The sequence below is a fragment of the Leptodactylus fuscus genome, chromosome 3 (genome assembly GCF_031893055.1).
Source record: "Leptodactylus fuscus isolate aLepFus1 chromosome 3, aLepFus1.hap2, whole genome shotgun sequence".
In the NCBI taxonomy this organism is placed as follows: Eukaryota; Metazoa; Chordata; class Amphibia; order Anura; family Leptodactylidae; genus Leptodactylus; species Leptodactylus fuscus.
In genome coordinates, this window is record NC_134267.1 from 172,731,081 (window position 1) to 172,744,840 (window position 13,760).

Below are 13,760 nucleotides of genomic sequence, written 5' to 3' on the forward strand. Positions count from 1 at the left end.
CCGGCATACAGACACCCGGGTCGCAGCATCGCCACGCTCTTAGCAGGAGCGTAGCGATGCTGCTCATTTCAAACTGCAGAAGTACTTACGGTACTTCTGCGAGCAGGGCCGGAATACAGACCACCCCCCTCCACCCCCCTTCTATACATGCTAGTAGAAGTACCGTAAGTACTTCTGCAGTTTGAAATTGACAGAATCGCTACGCTCCTGCTATGAGCGTGGCGATGCTGCGGCCCGCCACCCGCCCCGGTGTCTGGATGCCGGGTCTGTAACTATAATGGCACCGCTCTGCTTCACCATACCAACCGGCACCTCGGAGCTCCCTGCAGGCATGGGGAGCTAGAACATCTCTGCTGTAAGTGTTACAGCAGAGATGTTCTACGATGTCCCGGTACGAGGGAGGAGGGATCCTGTGAACTGTGGCCGGCCGACAGCAGAAGCACTTCTGCTGGGAATTCCCCTCAGCGCTCCTGCTGCTGGCCAGCTACAGTTCTCCTTTAGGTCCTGTCTGCTGGGGATTCCGTTCAGAGCTCTGGCTGGGAATTCCCCTCAGAACTCCTGTAAAGGCTCCCCGGCTGGCAGTGCCTCTCTTTTGCAGGCTGCTCTATGCAGCCTGCAAAAGAAATTACAATTTTTGCAATGTATTGCAATGCATTAGCATTGCAATGCATTGCATTAGTGATCAGACCCCCTGGGGTTCAAGACCCCTAGGGGGTCTAATAAATGCAAAAAATAAAATTAAAGAGTGGAAAAAAAAATAAAGTATTAGTAAATAAAAAGTATAAAAAATTCAAATCCTCCCCCTTTCCCTAGAACACATATAATACTAATACTGTGAAACACATACACATTAGTTATCCCTCTGTCCAAAAACACCCGCTCTACATACCTATAAATATATTTTTTCCTGTACAGCAAATGCCGTAGTGGGAAAAAAAAAATGTCTAACTGCCCCTTCCCCGAGACTGAGTTTCCCCCCCCACACTTGTAATTCAGCCAGGCTAAGTATAGGGTATCTGCACTGCTCATATTCCGTCGGGAAGGGGTTAATAGGAGCACTGCAGATACTCTATATACAGCCAGGCTGAATTCCAAGTGGGGGAACAAAAAAACAGTCCTCAAGCTCAGGGAAGGGGCAGACAGACAACCAAAACACCCCCTCCCCTTCCCCAGCATCTACTGCACCCAAAAACTCCGACCATTTTAATTTTTGAAATTTCCCAGTAGCTGCTGCATTTCCCCCCCTAGGCTTATACTCGAGTCAATAAGTTTTCCCAGTTTTTTGTGGTAAAATTAGGGGGTCGGCTTATATTCGGGTCGGCTTATACTCGAGTATATCCGGTACTTATATGCTTATGTAGTGGCGGTTAATGAATATACTTTTTGTTGCTGAAAAAAATAAATCTAACTTTAATCCATGTCTGAATGAGCTGTACATTGCACCAGGGACATGGCCACTTTAGTCAGAGCACCAGTTGTCACTTGTGGCCGTCTCTTTCCTTGGCTATGGCATATCTAATGCTGTGCTACCTGGTTTATTGAATAACAGGGAAATTGAAAAGTATGCCAGACACTGTTGAATCCACTGTAAGCCTAGTCTAAGCCAGTGTGCCGTATTATTTCTTGTGAATCCTGGACCTTGCTTATTGGTAGCGATATTCAGTGTGTTCTTTAGAGTGTCAATTGTTCCAACCATTTTTTTTTTGTTATTGCTCCTGCATGTATTAAATTAAAATGAACCAACTTTGCAAATAAGATATTTTAAATTAAGACTATTATTTTGTGTATACAACCAGTATTCCCTTAGCATATTGTGATCCTGCAGCTTTTCTCTTATTTGTACCCTATTGTATTGTATCTTACTGTACATTGAAAGTTGTAGCGGACGAGTGGATTGGAATATGACATAAAAATCAGATTCCCAGAGTGTGTAGTCAGTTATGCAGGCCAAGCGGGCTCCATGATATTGCATTGAAGCTTCACTTTTGATTTACTCTTTTATTTTTCTGTTTCAGGATGGTGCAATCTTAGTTTTTCTTCCAGGCTGGGATAATATTAGCACACTAAATGACTTGCTAATGGCTCAGGTCATGTTTAAGTCAGGTAAGTATTATTATTATTATTATTATTATTATTGTTTATTTATATAGCACCATTAATTCCATGGTGCTTTACATTTGGGGGTTACATACAGTACACAAAATATCCAGGTAGATATAAAAGTAACACTGACCGACTGGCACAGTGGGGTAGAGGGCCCTGCCCACGAGGGCTTACAATCTATGAGGGAAGGGAGATAAAGACAGAAGGAGAGGGGGAGACTGTACAGATGGCAGTGAGGTGACAGTGTTATTGGGGTTGTAGGCCTTACTGAATAGGTGAGTCTTCAGGGCCTTCTTGAAGCCTGTGATCGTGGGGGTCAGTCTTATGTGTCTTGGTAAGGAGTTCCAGTATGGGGGATGCACGGGAGAAATCTTGGAGACGGTTGTGTGAGGAGCGGATGAGAGCAGAGTGGAGTAGGAGGATATGAGGTTTACGTGTAGGCCGGTAGCGGGAGATTAGTTCGGAGATATATGGAGGGGACAAGTGTATATCAACTAAAAGAAATCTGTTAAGGATAACATTGTGTATATAATATATATCATTCTGAACTTTTTTTTTTTAACAGACCGGTTTATCATCATCCCTTTGCATTCTTTAATGCCAACTGTAAATCAAACACAGGTAGGTCTTAAACTGAGGGTTCTAGTTTCTTACCAGCTTTGCTAGTTTTGGTTACTCTTAGTGTATATAATATTGCATTGTTTAATTGTTAAAACACGACTACAACATACTATTACGTCACGCTGAGCATATAGCTAACAGTTAACAACCTAAAAGTACAGCACTGGGATGGTGCTAGCACTGAAACTAACTCTAGTTGATGGAGTCTCACAGAATGCCTATTTTTATAGAGTGCCTGTCACCAGGTCTCATTGTCCAATGACATACATCTGATAGGTGATGTCATCCTGATCAGTTTAGTGTCTTGTTTATTCGAATAAGTTCAGCTATTCCAAAGATATAAGCCCTTTTAATGTTGATACACTTTAGGGTCTACTGGCCAAGTGGCTAATTTCTCTGGAGGTGGGGTCTCTGTTTGCTGTATGTCATGCAATGTTACCGGCTACTATGCTCTTATTTGCATCAACACTAAAAGGGCTTATATATTTGATAATATAATGTTCAGGGTGACACAGGGGGTTTCGAAATATAGTATTTATTCCTCACAGTGAATTTGTCACCCCCCAAAAAAAGAGTAAAAAGTGACCTGCTCGGCTATTGTCAGAAGTTGCCCCTCTTTCGCTTGTACTAGACTTAAATTACACCAGTCAGGGATTGTCAGATTTCTGGCATAAGTCATGTCGCTTTCCACTAAAATAGTGCAGGAGCCAGGAAAATTACCAAATGGCACATCTTTGGTGTAAATATGGACTTGCATCAATTGTGCACCATATTTATAGCTATCTACGCCAGTTTTTTGGTGTAGATGAATTAGTAAATTACTCATTTTAATGTTTGGTGTCAGATAGTGTATTGATCATAGTTTTCAATTGCTGGTAGGTAAAACACATACAAAATCCACTAAATCTTGTAAAGTTTAGGGGGCAACACGGTGGCTCAGTGGTTAGCACTGCAGCCTTACAGCACTGGAGTTCTGGGTTCAAATCCCACCAGGAACAACATCTGCAAGGAGTTTGTATGTTCTCCCCGTGTTTGCATGGATTTCCCCCCATTCTACAGACATACTGATAGGAAAAAAAATGTACATTGTGATCCCTATATGGGGCTCATAATCTACGTAAAAAAAAAAAAATCTTATAAAGTTGATCTTTCCTTCTTTATAGGCACAGTGCCATTACTTGTTCTTGATTAAAGTGTATCTCTAGAGTTCTGTACATCGACGTTCCAAATCCTTTCTGTAAATTTTTCTTCTGTAAAAGAACACATACTGTAGCCACCACTAGAGGAAGTTTATTGCATACTGTTACACACTGAACCTAATATTACACCATTATGCAGTACAGTAATTTCATTATACTCAAAAAAAAAGAAAAAAAAAAAAGAAAGTATTTTGTTATGCAAAAGGACGACTACATTTTTTATTTATTTTTTTTCTTTAGGTTTTCAAGACTCCTCCTCCTGGAGTCCGGAAAATTGTAATAGCAACCAACATTGCAGAGACAAGGTAAGTGTCACTATGAAACTAAATAGACTTGCCATACATATTCACATTTCTCATACCTCGCTGATTCCTTCATGATTTTGCCCTATCTTGCCGTATAATATTAAAGGAAGATTACAATTTTTAGAGTTTCTACCAGTCCTTGAAATCTATTAATATATATAGTATATTCTAAACATCAGCAGTACATAGGAATACATTAGTAGTAAGATGAAAGTCCTCCAAACTTGCCAGTGATCGTATGGCCTGCCCAATGGCCGGAAATACATTGGTGAGCGCTGCAACCACTTCATAGATTACATTGCTTTGTACACTCCGCTGCTATATGTATACTTGCGGCTGTGCTGAGTATTGCTATGTCTCATTCACTGTAAGCAATGAAGAGACTGCAGCAAAGCACCGCAAGCCTTCAAACCACTGACTGGAATGTACAGATACACAGATGGTGAATGATCAGTGGATATTGCCCAGTTGTACCATACATGCCCACATAACCAATGACTTTCTTCAGACAGCGGCTGTCCGTTCCAAGTAAGTATGTAAGGAAATCTGCTAATAACTGCCCCCCCCCCCCCCTTCTCCTTTCGGTGCACAGAAACTGCACTCAACCACAGTGCACAGACTGCCCACTGATAGTATGTTAAAATCAATGACTGGCAACATAGTTAAAGTCTGACTTCTCAAATGCGTACTTATGTATATGACCAGTTTAGGCTGTAAGGGGAAGGAAGATGGATCATGCTACAGTGTCTCTGCTTTACCCTTTGTATGACACTGCCTGAGAAGTAAGAGGATGAAGTAAGGGGAGGCATTGGATTGATCAGGCATATCGGAAAGGATTTTATAAACTGATTTTTAACTTTGTAATAATGTTCTGCCGTTATGTATTTCAGTATTACCATAGATGATGTGGTACATGTCATAGATGGAGGAAAATTAAAGGAGACAAACTATGACACTCAAAATAACATCCGCACCATGACGGCAGAGTGGGTTAGTCATGCTAATGCCAAGCAAAGGAAAGGACGTGCTGGCAGGTAAGAGTTTTGAGGATTGTTTTTTTTTTCTGTTTTCGAAGTCTAAAGTCACAAAGAGGCTGCTGCCTAGGGGTCACTTCCTTCATATTATATTGTGGTGGTTTTATGGACTTTTTTTTTCAAACCACTATAGTAAAATTCCTATACTTTAGCATGATTGGAGATTACTGTGAGCTGGATATTATGAACTATTGTACACATACACACCAGACACATATGTACACGTATGTATTTAGTTCAGTACTAACCCACCATGCCACCATTAAAGCTCAGGGCGTGTATGGGTGCACTGGCTTAGTTATGGAGATCAACCACTAGGGCAACCATACAACTTTTTCCAGTGGTGCCCATCACAGACTGAATCATGGACCGCCCACCACTCCTTCTTTATTTTGCAAGCTATGCTGGAAACCCGGCAGTCAGCTTTAAAACCCATCCATTTGAATGGGTTTGTAAAGGTGACTGCCCACGGGGAAACCGTTTTTGTTTTAGCCAGACAAAAAGTCCTGCGTGTCCAGCTAAAAAAAAAAAAAAATGGTTTCCCCGCGGATAGGTTGCAGGCAGACATGGGCGGTCACCTATACAAACCCATTCAAAAGTGAATGGGTTTTAAACCTGAACACCAGGTTTCCATCCCCAGTCCAGTTTCAACGGGGCTGAAGACAGAAACCTGTCGGAATGCACACACCGGACACAGAGAGCAAGCTTTTCTTTTTTTTTTTTGTAGATTGTGAGCCCCGCATAGAGCTCACAATGTACATTTTTCCCTATCAATATGTCTTTGGAATATGGGATGGAAATCCATGCAAACACGGGGAGAACATACAAACTCCTTGTAGATGGTTTTATACCCTTGGTGGGATTTGAACACCAGGACTCCAGCGCTGCAAGGCTGCAGTGCTAACCACTAAGCCACCGTGTGGCCCCACCAAGAGCAAGTTTGAACGCCCCCCTGTACAGACCGTGCAGGGGGATACTTGATAAGCAAACCCACAAACTACAGATCATTACGCTCAGCTCTTCATATAGCATGCTTCTGGCACCTCGGCCAAAATGTGCAACATGACAAATTCCATTTTAACTATTTGTTGGTACAGGACTTTTTAAAATATTTTTAGGACATTTTTTTTTCTTGTAGAGTTAAACCAGGATACTGCTATCATCTATACAATAGACTGAGGGAAAGCTTGCTGGATGAGTACCAGCTGCCAGAGATTGTAAGGACGCCGCTTGAAGAACTCTGCCTTCATATTAAGGTATTTATCTGACCATTACTTATTGTTTTCTGTTAAGTTTTTGACATCCAATATCATTTAATGAAATATTATTTTTAGATCCTAAAACTAGGTGGCATTGCCTCTTTTCTTCATAAAGTAATGGACCCACCATCAAGGGATGCAATGATCCTAGCAATAACTCATCTTATGGAAATGGTATGTACTAAGTGCACTACTGGAATATACTGAGAAACATGGAGCAAATTAAGCGCTGTTTCTCTAGGTGTAGTTACTATGATTTGGTATACATCTGGCATGAACGTAACGAACTTCATATTATATAGACAGTAAAACTGTCGTAAAATCGCAGTCTGACCGCAGGTCTACTGACCTGGACTAGCTGCATCATAGAACCCTGTGATGCAGCTATTTTGGGTCATAAGACCCATTACAAGAATCAGATTTGCGACCATAATACTGTTTATATAATACAGCTAAATTACTGTTTATTGAATAAGATCTATAGCAATGCTTTTGGAAGATTAGGCCAGCAAGCTAATGTCTATGTGCTGAGTCTCACTGACATCTGAGGCTGTTAAAGATGAGACTTGGATTTTGGATTTGAACATTCTTTGATTCCCACTGTCTTTTATTTCTTTCAAATTTTTTTCCTAATATGATTTCTTAAAAGGGCTCTATCATTGGGAAAACTAAACATTAACTAAACATATACTTGCATAGCCTTTAGAAAGGCTACTGCACACATACATTTTGTATGTTAATCCCCTCAGTAGTTCTTTAATGAGTCCGCTTTTATTCACATGCTAATTAGCCAGCAACGAACACTGGAAGTCTGTGAGCACTCTCTGCTACGTGTGTGAGAGCAGGGAGGCGGCTGCTGCTGACTTGAGTAAAAAGTGAGCAAAGCAATAGACATTCCCCAAAATGTGTTAACTAGAAGGTGCACATGGCCCCGCAAAAACAGACAGCCTAGAATTTATTTTTTTGCATCTGGATTTTTAAGGGGTTACAATGTAAATAAAACTACAAATATTTGGTATCCCTATTTCAGAATGGGAGTTGCATATACAGCTCCTTTTCATTGAATGCTGGAGCGTATCCTAGTGCTATTTGTAAAGCTGAAATCCTCCATTTTAAAACAACATTAGATCTTTCTACAGAGCCCAACATCTTACTGATTTCCCCATTCTGCCTTGTAGTATGGCTCTTCTCCTCAGAACACAGGCCAAACTCGACCTGACAGTGCTGTGGGGTTAGTGGTGACAGGCTCCTTTTAATGGTCCTTTTGCCATACTGAAAACAGCAGCAGGGAGTCTCCTGTTGCATCAAATTGTATTCCAACCCCAACTATATAACAGTTTTATATATGATTTGTGATATAAAAATAATTCTGCCTATTATGTTCTCTGCCAGAATGCCCTTGATAAGCGTGAGGAATTGACTCCACTTGGCTTCCATTTGGCTCGCTTGCCTGTTGAGCCACATATTGGCAAGATGATGCTCTTTGGTGCTTTGTTCTGCTGTTTGGATCCAGTCCTAACAATTGCAGCGAGTCTTAGCTTTAAGGACCCATTTGTTATTCCTTTGGTAAGTTTTTATGGTTATTTTAATAGGCTGTTGATATGTATTCTGTATGGTAAGCAAGTTAAAGGGGGAGTAGTGCTCTGTACCATGTGTCTGGTGCTGCTGCCTGGACTTATTCACTTGAATGGGCTGAACTGCAGTACAGCTGCAGCCACTGATGTATTGTATGGATGTTACTGTGTCTGGCACTGCTTCTAAGAGTCCACATGGATCAAGTGAGTAGCACTGCTTTCCTACTACTCAGACTGTCTGTTAGGAATATTCTGCTGAGGAACATATGTATCATAGGGCTCGGCTTCTCTTCCTATAACGTATTTTACGTACTTAGATTATGTAGCAGGTTCGCCTTCAGGCTCTATGCACACAGTGTACCACCCAATGCTCCTCCAATGGGAAATCCAGTGACCTGTTTTGTTTTGATGAAAATAGAGAAGGTCCTATCATGCTCCGTGTCCCTCAACTTATGGGAGTGCTGCTTTTGCCACTCAGACCCCTACCATCTACTGCTTGGGTTGGTACAAGCTGTAGAATTTGACCCTCTCACTGCTATGACTTACTACCTGAGCAGCTAGAATGGTGCTCCCAGGGCTGAAGGCTGACCTCTAGTGCACCAACTGCTCCATTTGCACCAGACTTTAAAGTTGTTTTTCTCCAAATACACAAGTGTGACATAAATAACAAATGTATGATGTCTATCACTGTAATGTGCTCTGTGGTGGTAACAGTTGAATATGCTTGGCGGAGGTGATAGACTTCCCTTTAAAACGATTTTCCCATAGGATAGGAGAAAACTTGCGGATCAGTAGGTGATCTGACTGCTCTGGAGAATGGGAGCACTGGAGATAACTGAGCACTATACTTTCGGGTATTCTGGAACTTCCATTGAACTGAATTAAACTATATGTGTATTACCTGACCACCATTCACGGTGGTCTAATAAGTTGCTTTGTGGGGGAAAAACCCCATTTCTATGCTTAATATAACAAATATCTTTCCTCGTTCATTAAGGGAAAGGAGAAATTGGCAGATTCCAAAAGAAAGGAGTTGTCACAGAATACTAAAAGTGACCATTTCACTGCCCTGAATGCATTCCGAGTGAGTATTGTTATAACCAGACAACTAAAGTACTATAATATGACAGCCACACATTTTCTTTGTTTCCTTCTGCCTGGGCTGAGCACAGCTCATAAAATCTTACAGAAAGGAAACTGAAGAGTCTCAGACCAGGGCTCAAAGTCCAGCAATGCCTTGAGCATTTACGCCATCTTCCACAGTCCCCAATGACAGCAAGACTCACTGAAATGACCTTATGATGGGAGTACCCACAACATAAAAAGATAAGAAATGCCATAGAAAGTTGTGAAGTAAAAGAGATGATATCGTGCTATAACCTTGATGGTTTTAAAGGGGTTATACACCTTTGGAATAGTGATGGTCTCTCCTGTTTTGGGACAACATGTCTCCTGGTATTGAAACGTTCTGCTAACTCGCCATATAATGTGTAGTGTTGAGTTTAGATACTGTAGCAGTGTCACATTGAAGTCTATGGAACAACTCTTCAGTATGTAAACTTGCTCCCATCTTGTCAAATCACGAGTAAGAGGCCCAGCTTCTGGCATGTAAACGTTACCAATGCCACATTGTCTTGGAACGGCTGATCCGCAGGGGTCCTTATTCATAATGACGAGCCATTAGTATACCAAAGATGACTAACCTGTTATGGCTAAACTCGCAGAGCATTTTCGGTTTCTGTTTGGTGTATGTACTAGGAATCCTCCAGCATAGTATACATGAACACAGCCACAGCGTCCCATTTACTTGACTTAAATCGAGGAGAATATCCATTATGGCATATATTGTGTGGTGGGAGAGTAGTGATTTATTTATTGAGCTGAATAGTTTCAGATTCATTCAGTGTGGTTATATACTTTGTACATATGCCAGATTTCCCCAACAAACAGCATTTGCTTAAGTCCAAACATTATGTAGACTTAATCCCCTCCTCTGTGGTTATAATCTCCCCTCTGTCAACCATCAAGGGTTAAGAAGAGATGGATCCCCTTTCTTAATTACTGCAAGACTGCCTCCAAAGTCATGCAGGTATCGATGTACTGGTCCTTTACTGATGTGGATTTTTTTTTTCATTTCTATACATTTATATGAATAATTATTAGTATTATTTTTATTTGTGTTTTAATTAGGGCTGGGAAAGAGCAAAACAGTGGGGTCCAAGAGCAGAAAGAGACTACTGCTGGGACAATTTCTTGTCTCCTAATACCCTCAAGGTAATCTCAGGTATCCATATCCATGGGTAGGCTCTTGCCTTGACCCTGATTTAATAGACTTTATTTGATGGCTAGTACTCCAGAGCATTGCAATGAAAGTGCCTCTATTCTTCAGATGTTGGGAAACATGAAAGAACAGTTTGCAGAACACCTGCTAGGAGCCGGCTTTGTGAGCAGCAGCAACTCAAAAGATCCAAAATCAAATAGAAATTCAGGTAGAACATATATATCATGTAATGTGCTGGTCCGAGGTCCTTTTTCTTCTCTGTCACACTGTTTGTCCTTTCTCTAGATAATGAGAAGCTTGTTAAGGCTGTGATATGTGCTGGGTTGTACCCAAAAGTGGCAAAGATTCGTTGCAACTACAAGAAAAAAGGGGCATTGTGAGTATATAATCTCCAGGGGTTTAATGAACATTTTATAAATTTAGAGGAAGGAGAGGAATTTTTTGTAAGACTCCTTGTTAAAGAATGAGTGTCTTGAAGACAATCCCTTACAATTAAAGCTAGCCAGCCCGGCTTCAGAAAGCCATATTGATCAGTTGTGATCAATGAGATCAAGTATGGCTGCCATTACATGTGTGTAGCTAGTGACAGCAGATTTTGTCCAGCCTGTGTGGTACAGTTCATGCTGTTTGGATCCTATAGAGTGGTCTGTTGCCTGAGATGGTGAACCACTTCAAATAAGTTGGAAAATAGTCTGGCAGTTTAACCCGTCAGATGCTGTGATCAATAGAAATCACAGCATCTGGGTGATTCGGGATAAAGCCCCTCAGATCCACCTCAGTAAGATCAATGGCCTCCTGACTGCTAAAGTTAAAAATAAAGTATAAAAATACTGTATAAACAAAGTTCAAAACCCCACCTTTTAGCTTTAGGGTTCGTTCACACTGGGCAAGAGGGGGCGGATTTTGGCGCTGAATCCACGTCATAATCCTCCCCCTCACAATAGTGGTCTATGTAGACCTTTAGCTTACTTTTTTCCATGAGCGCCATGTTCCCGGTCACGGAAAAAAATGAGCTGCCCTTTCTTCAGTCGGATTCTGCAGCTGATTCAGCCGCAGCGTCCGCCTCACGGCAGCACCCTCTGGACTAGGCCCATGCATTTGGGTCTACTCCGGAGCGGGAAGCTGAGACTGTTGGAAGCCGTGGCAGGCGCGTTTTGGCCCTATTCTGACGCGACTTCCTGCGTCAAAATCAGGACCAAAATACACGGTCCCTAGCGCCGTGTGAACTAGCCCTAAAAGACACATAATGGCAATAAAATAAACAAATGTCAGCTATTCCTATGTGTGTAGAAGTCTAAACAAAAATAGTGGTATGCATCCAATAGGTGAGCGCTGTAAAAAAAATATGTACACCACAGTGTGCAAATTAATGTATTCTGATCACCTCGCTTCCTCTTCCCCCCCCCCCCTCCTTAAAATAAAAAAATATAGCAATAAAAAGTGATCAAAAAGTCATATAGACAAAAAATTGGTATGAATAAGAAAAAAAATACAACTTGTCCCGCCAATAAAAAGCCCATGCATTTTTCCATAAAAACTACCCTGCATCCTTCAAGGGTTAAGAATAGAGATGAGCGAACACTAAAATGTTCGAGGTTCGAAATTCGATTCGAACAGCCGCTCAATGTTCGTGTGTTCGAACGGGTTTCGAACCCCATTATAGTCTATGGGGAACAGATACTCGTTAAGGGGGAAACCCAAATCCGTGTCTGGAGGGTCACCAAGTCCACTATGACACCCCAGGAAATGATGCCAACACCTCTGGAATGACACTGGGACAGCAGGGGAAGCATGTCTGGGGGCATCTAACACACCAAAGACCCTCTATTACCCCAACATCACAGCCTAACAACTACACACTTTCCACATTCAAAAAAACCTCTATCAAAGTGGGAAAATACCTGGAAACCTTCTTTACTCCCCAAATGGATGGACACAAACCCCAATTTAAGCTCAACAAACAGTAACAACCACCCCTTTAAATCACGTTCCCCATGACAACCACAAATGGAATAGGCAATGGGAATTCCAAAAGCCCTCACCCTTAACTGTCATTTTGAGTGTGTGTGTGTGTGTGTGTGTGTGTGTGTGTGTGATGTGGTAAGACCTTCCAAAATTCACTTTTCTAGCCCTTAACATGAGCCCTTCCAAACAAAGTTACAGGACCTTAAGCTGAGCTACCAGCAGAGATTGAGGCCCTTGGCATGAGTAGAGCCTTGCACCAGCAGTGTTTTTGGCACTTAGGGGTGAGTTGAGCCTTGTACCAGCGTGTGTCCCTTAACATCAGGCGGGCCCTAAGTTCTGCGCTTTGCACAAAAGTTCCACATTAACTAGGCTGAATGGTACAAAGATTAGTAGGCCCGAGAACCAGGAACAGGTCTTGCAATGGCTGTCGGATAACGCTTAAAGCACATTGTCCACCAGCCAGTCAGCCTCTACCTCCTCTTACCCAACAGTCTTGTCCTCCTTCCACCCAAAATTCCCAATCTTCCCAGAACAATAACCCCAACTGTCCCTGCTCGCCAGAGCTGTTCTCCCTTCCTTTGACTGTACCGCAACCTGCCCCTCCATTTCGCGATTCCACGGACCTAACAGACGAGTATCTGTGTCCAGATGCTCAAACACTAGAGTCTCCTCCATCTCCGGTCGATTTGGTGGCGGATGACCAGCAACCCACCCTCATCGACGACGATGAGACGCAGTTGCTGTCAGGGCAGCCAGTTGACATGCGCATTGTGCAGGAGGAGGAGGCGAGACAGGAGTTGGAAGAGGAGGTGGTGGACGACGAGGACACCGACCCCACCTGGACAAGGCGGATGTCAAGCTGGGAAAGTAGTGTGGATGTTGAGGCAGGTGCAGCACCAAAAAGGGTAGCTAGAGGCAGAGACATGTCCAGAGGCAGAGGTCAGCTGCTTTGCCGAAGCCAGGCCAGACCCGGAATGTCCGAAGATGTTCCCTTTTGTACCCAGCCCAGAAAAACTCCCCCATAGAGGGCACCTTTCTTGAAGGTGTAGAGTTTTTTCAAGGAATGCGCCGAGGACAGATATAGTGTCATCTACACAATTTGCCTCTCGAAATCGAGTAGGGGCCCTGAGAAGAGCAACCTGTCCACCACTTCAATGCACCGTCATTTGGAATCCAAGCAATGGAATCAGTGGCAGGCAGCAACGGCAGGACAAACGTCGCCCGCCGTTCATGCCACTGCCTCTGCTCACAGTGCTGGCGATGCACTCCAGAGGACGAGCCAGGACATCACTTCATCTGCCTCCGCCACTTTGTTGACTTCTCCCTCATCCTCCCCTGTTTCTGTCTTATCTCCTTCTCCTGCACCATCAAAGGCACCATCAGGCGCTTCTTTACAACAACCCACCATCTCTCAGACAT

At 42.6% G+C, this 13,760-nt stretch overlaps 1 protein-coding gene across 1 annotated transcript in view; it reads left to right on the plus strand.

Annotated features, from left to right (window-relative positions):
• DHX36 (DEAH-box helicase 36) overlaps window positions 1-13,760 on the plus strand; it is a 48,525-nt gene that overhangs the window by 12,729 nt on the left and 22,036 nt on the right. The window contains exons 12-22 of the mRNA XM_075268770.1: window positions 2,016-2,103; window positions 2,669-2,724; window positions 4,164-4,228; window positions 5,119-5,262; window positions 6,401-6,518; window positions 6,597-6,695; window positions 7,914-8,087; window positions 9,093-9,179; window positions 10,286-10,369; window positions 10,485-10,584; window positions 10,662-10,752. Of these exons, the coding sequence (XP_075124871.1) occupies window positions 2,016-2,103; window positions 2,669-2,724; window positions 4,164-4,228; window positions 5,119-5,262; window positions 6,401-6,518; window positions 6,597-6,695; window positions 7,914-8,087; window positions 9,093-9,179; window positions 10,286-10,369; window positions 10,485-10,584; window positions 10,662-10,752 (1,106 nt within the window). The remainder of the gene's footprint in view (window positions 1-2,015; window positions 2,104-2,668; window positions 2,725-4,163; window positions 4,229-5,118; window positions 5,263-6,400; window positions 6,519-6,596; window positions 6,696-7,913; window positions 8,088-9,092; window positions 9,180-10,285; window positions 10,370-10,484; window positions 10,585-10,661; window positions 10,753-13,760) is intronic.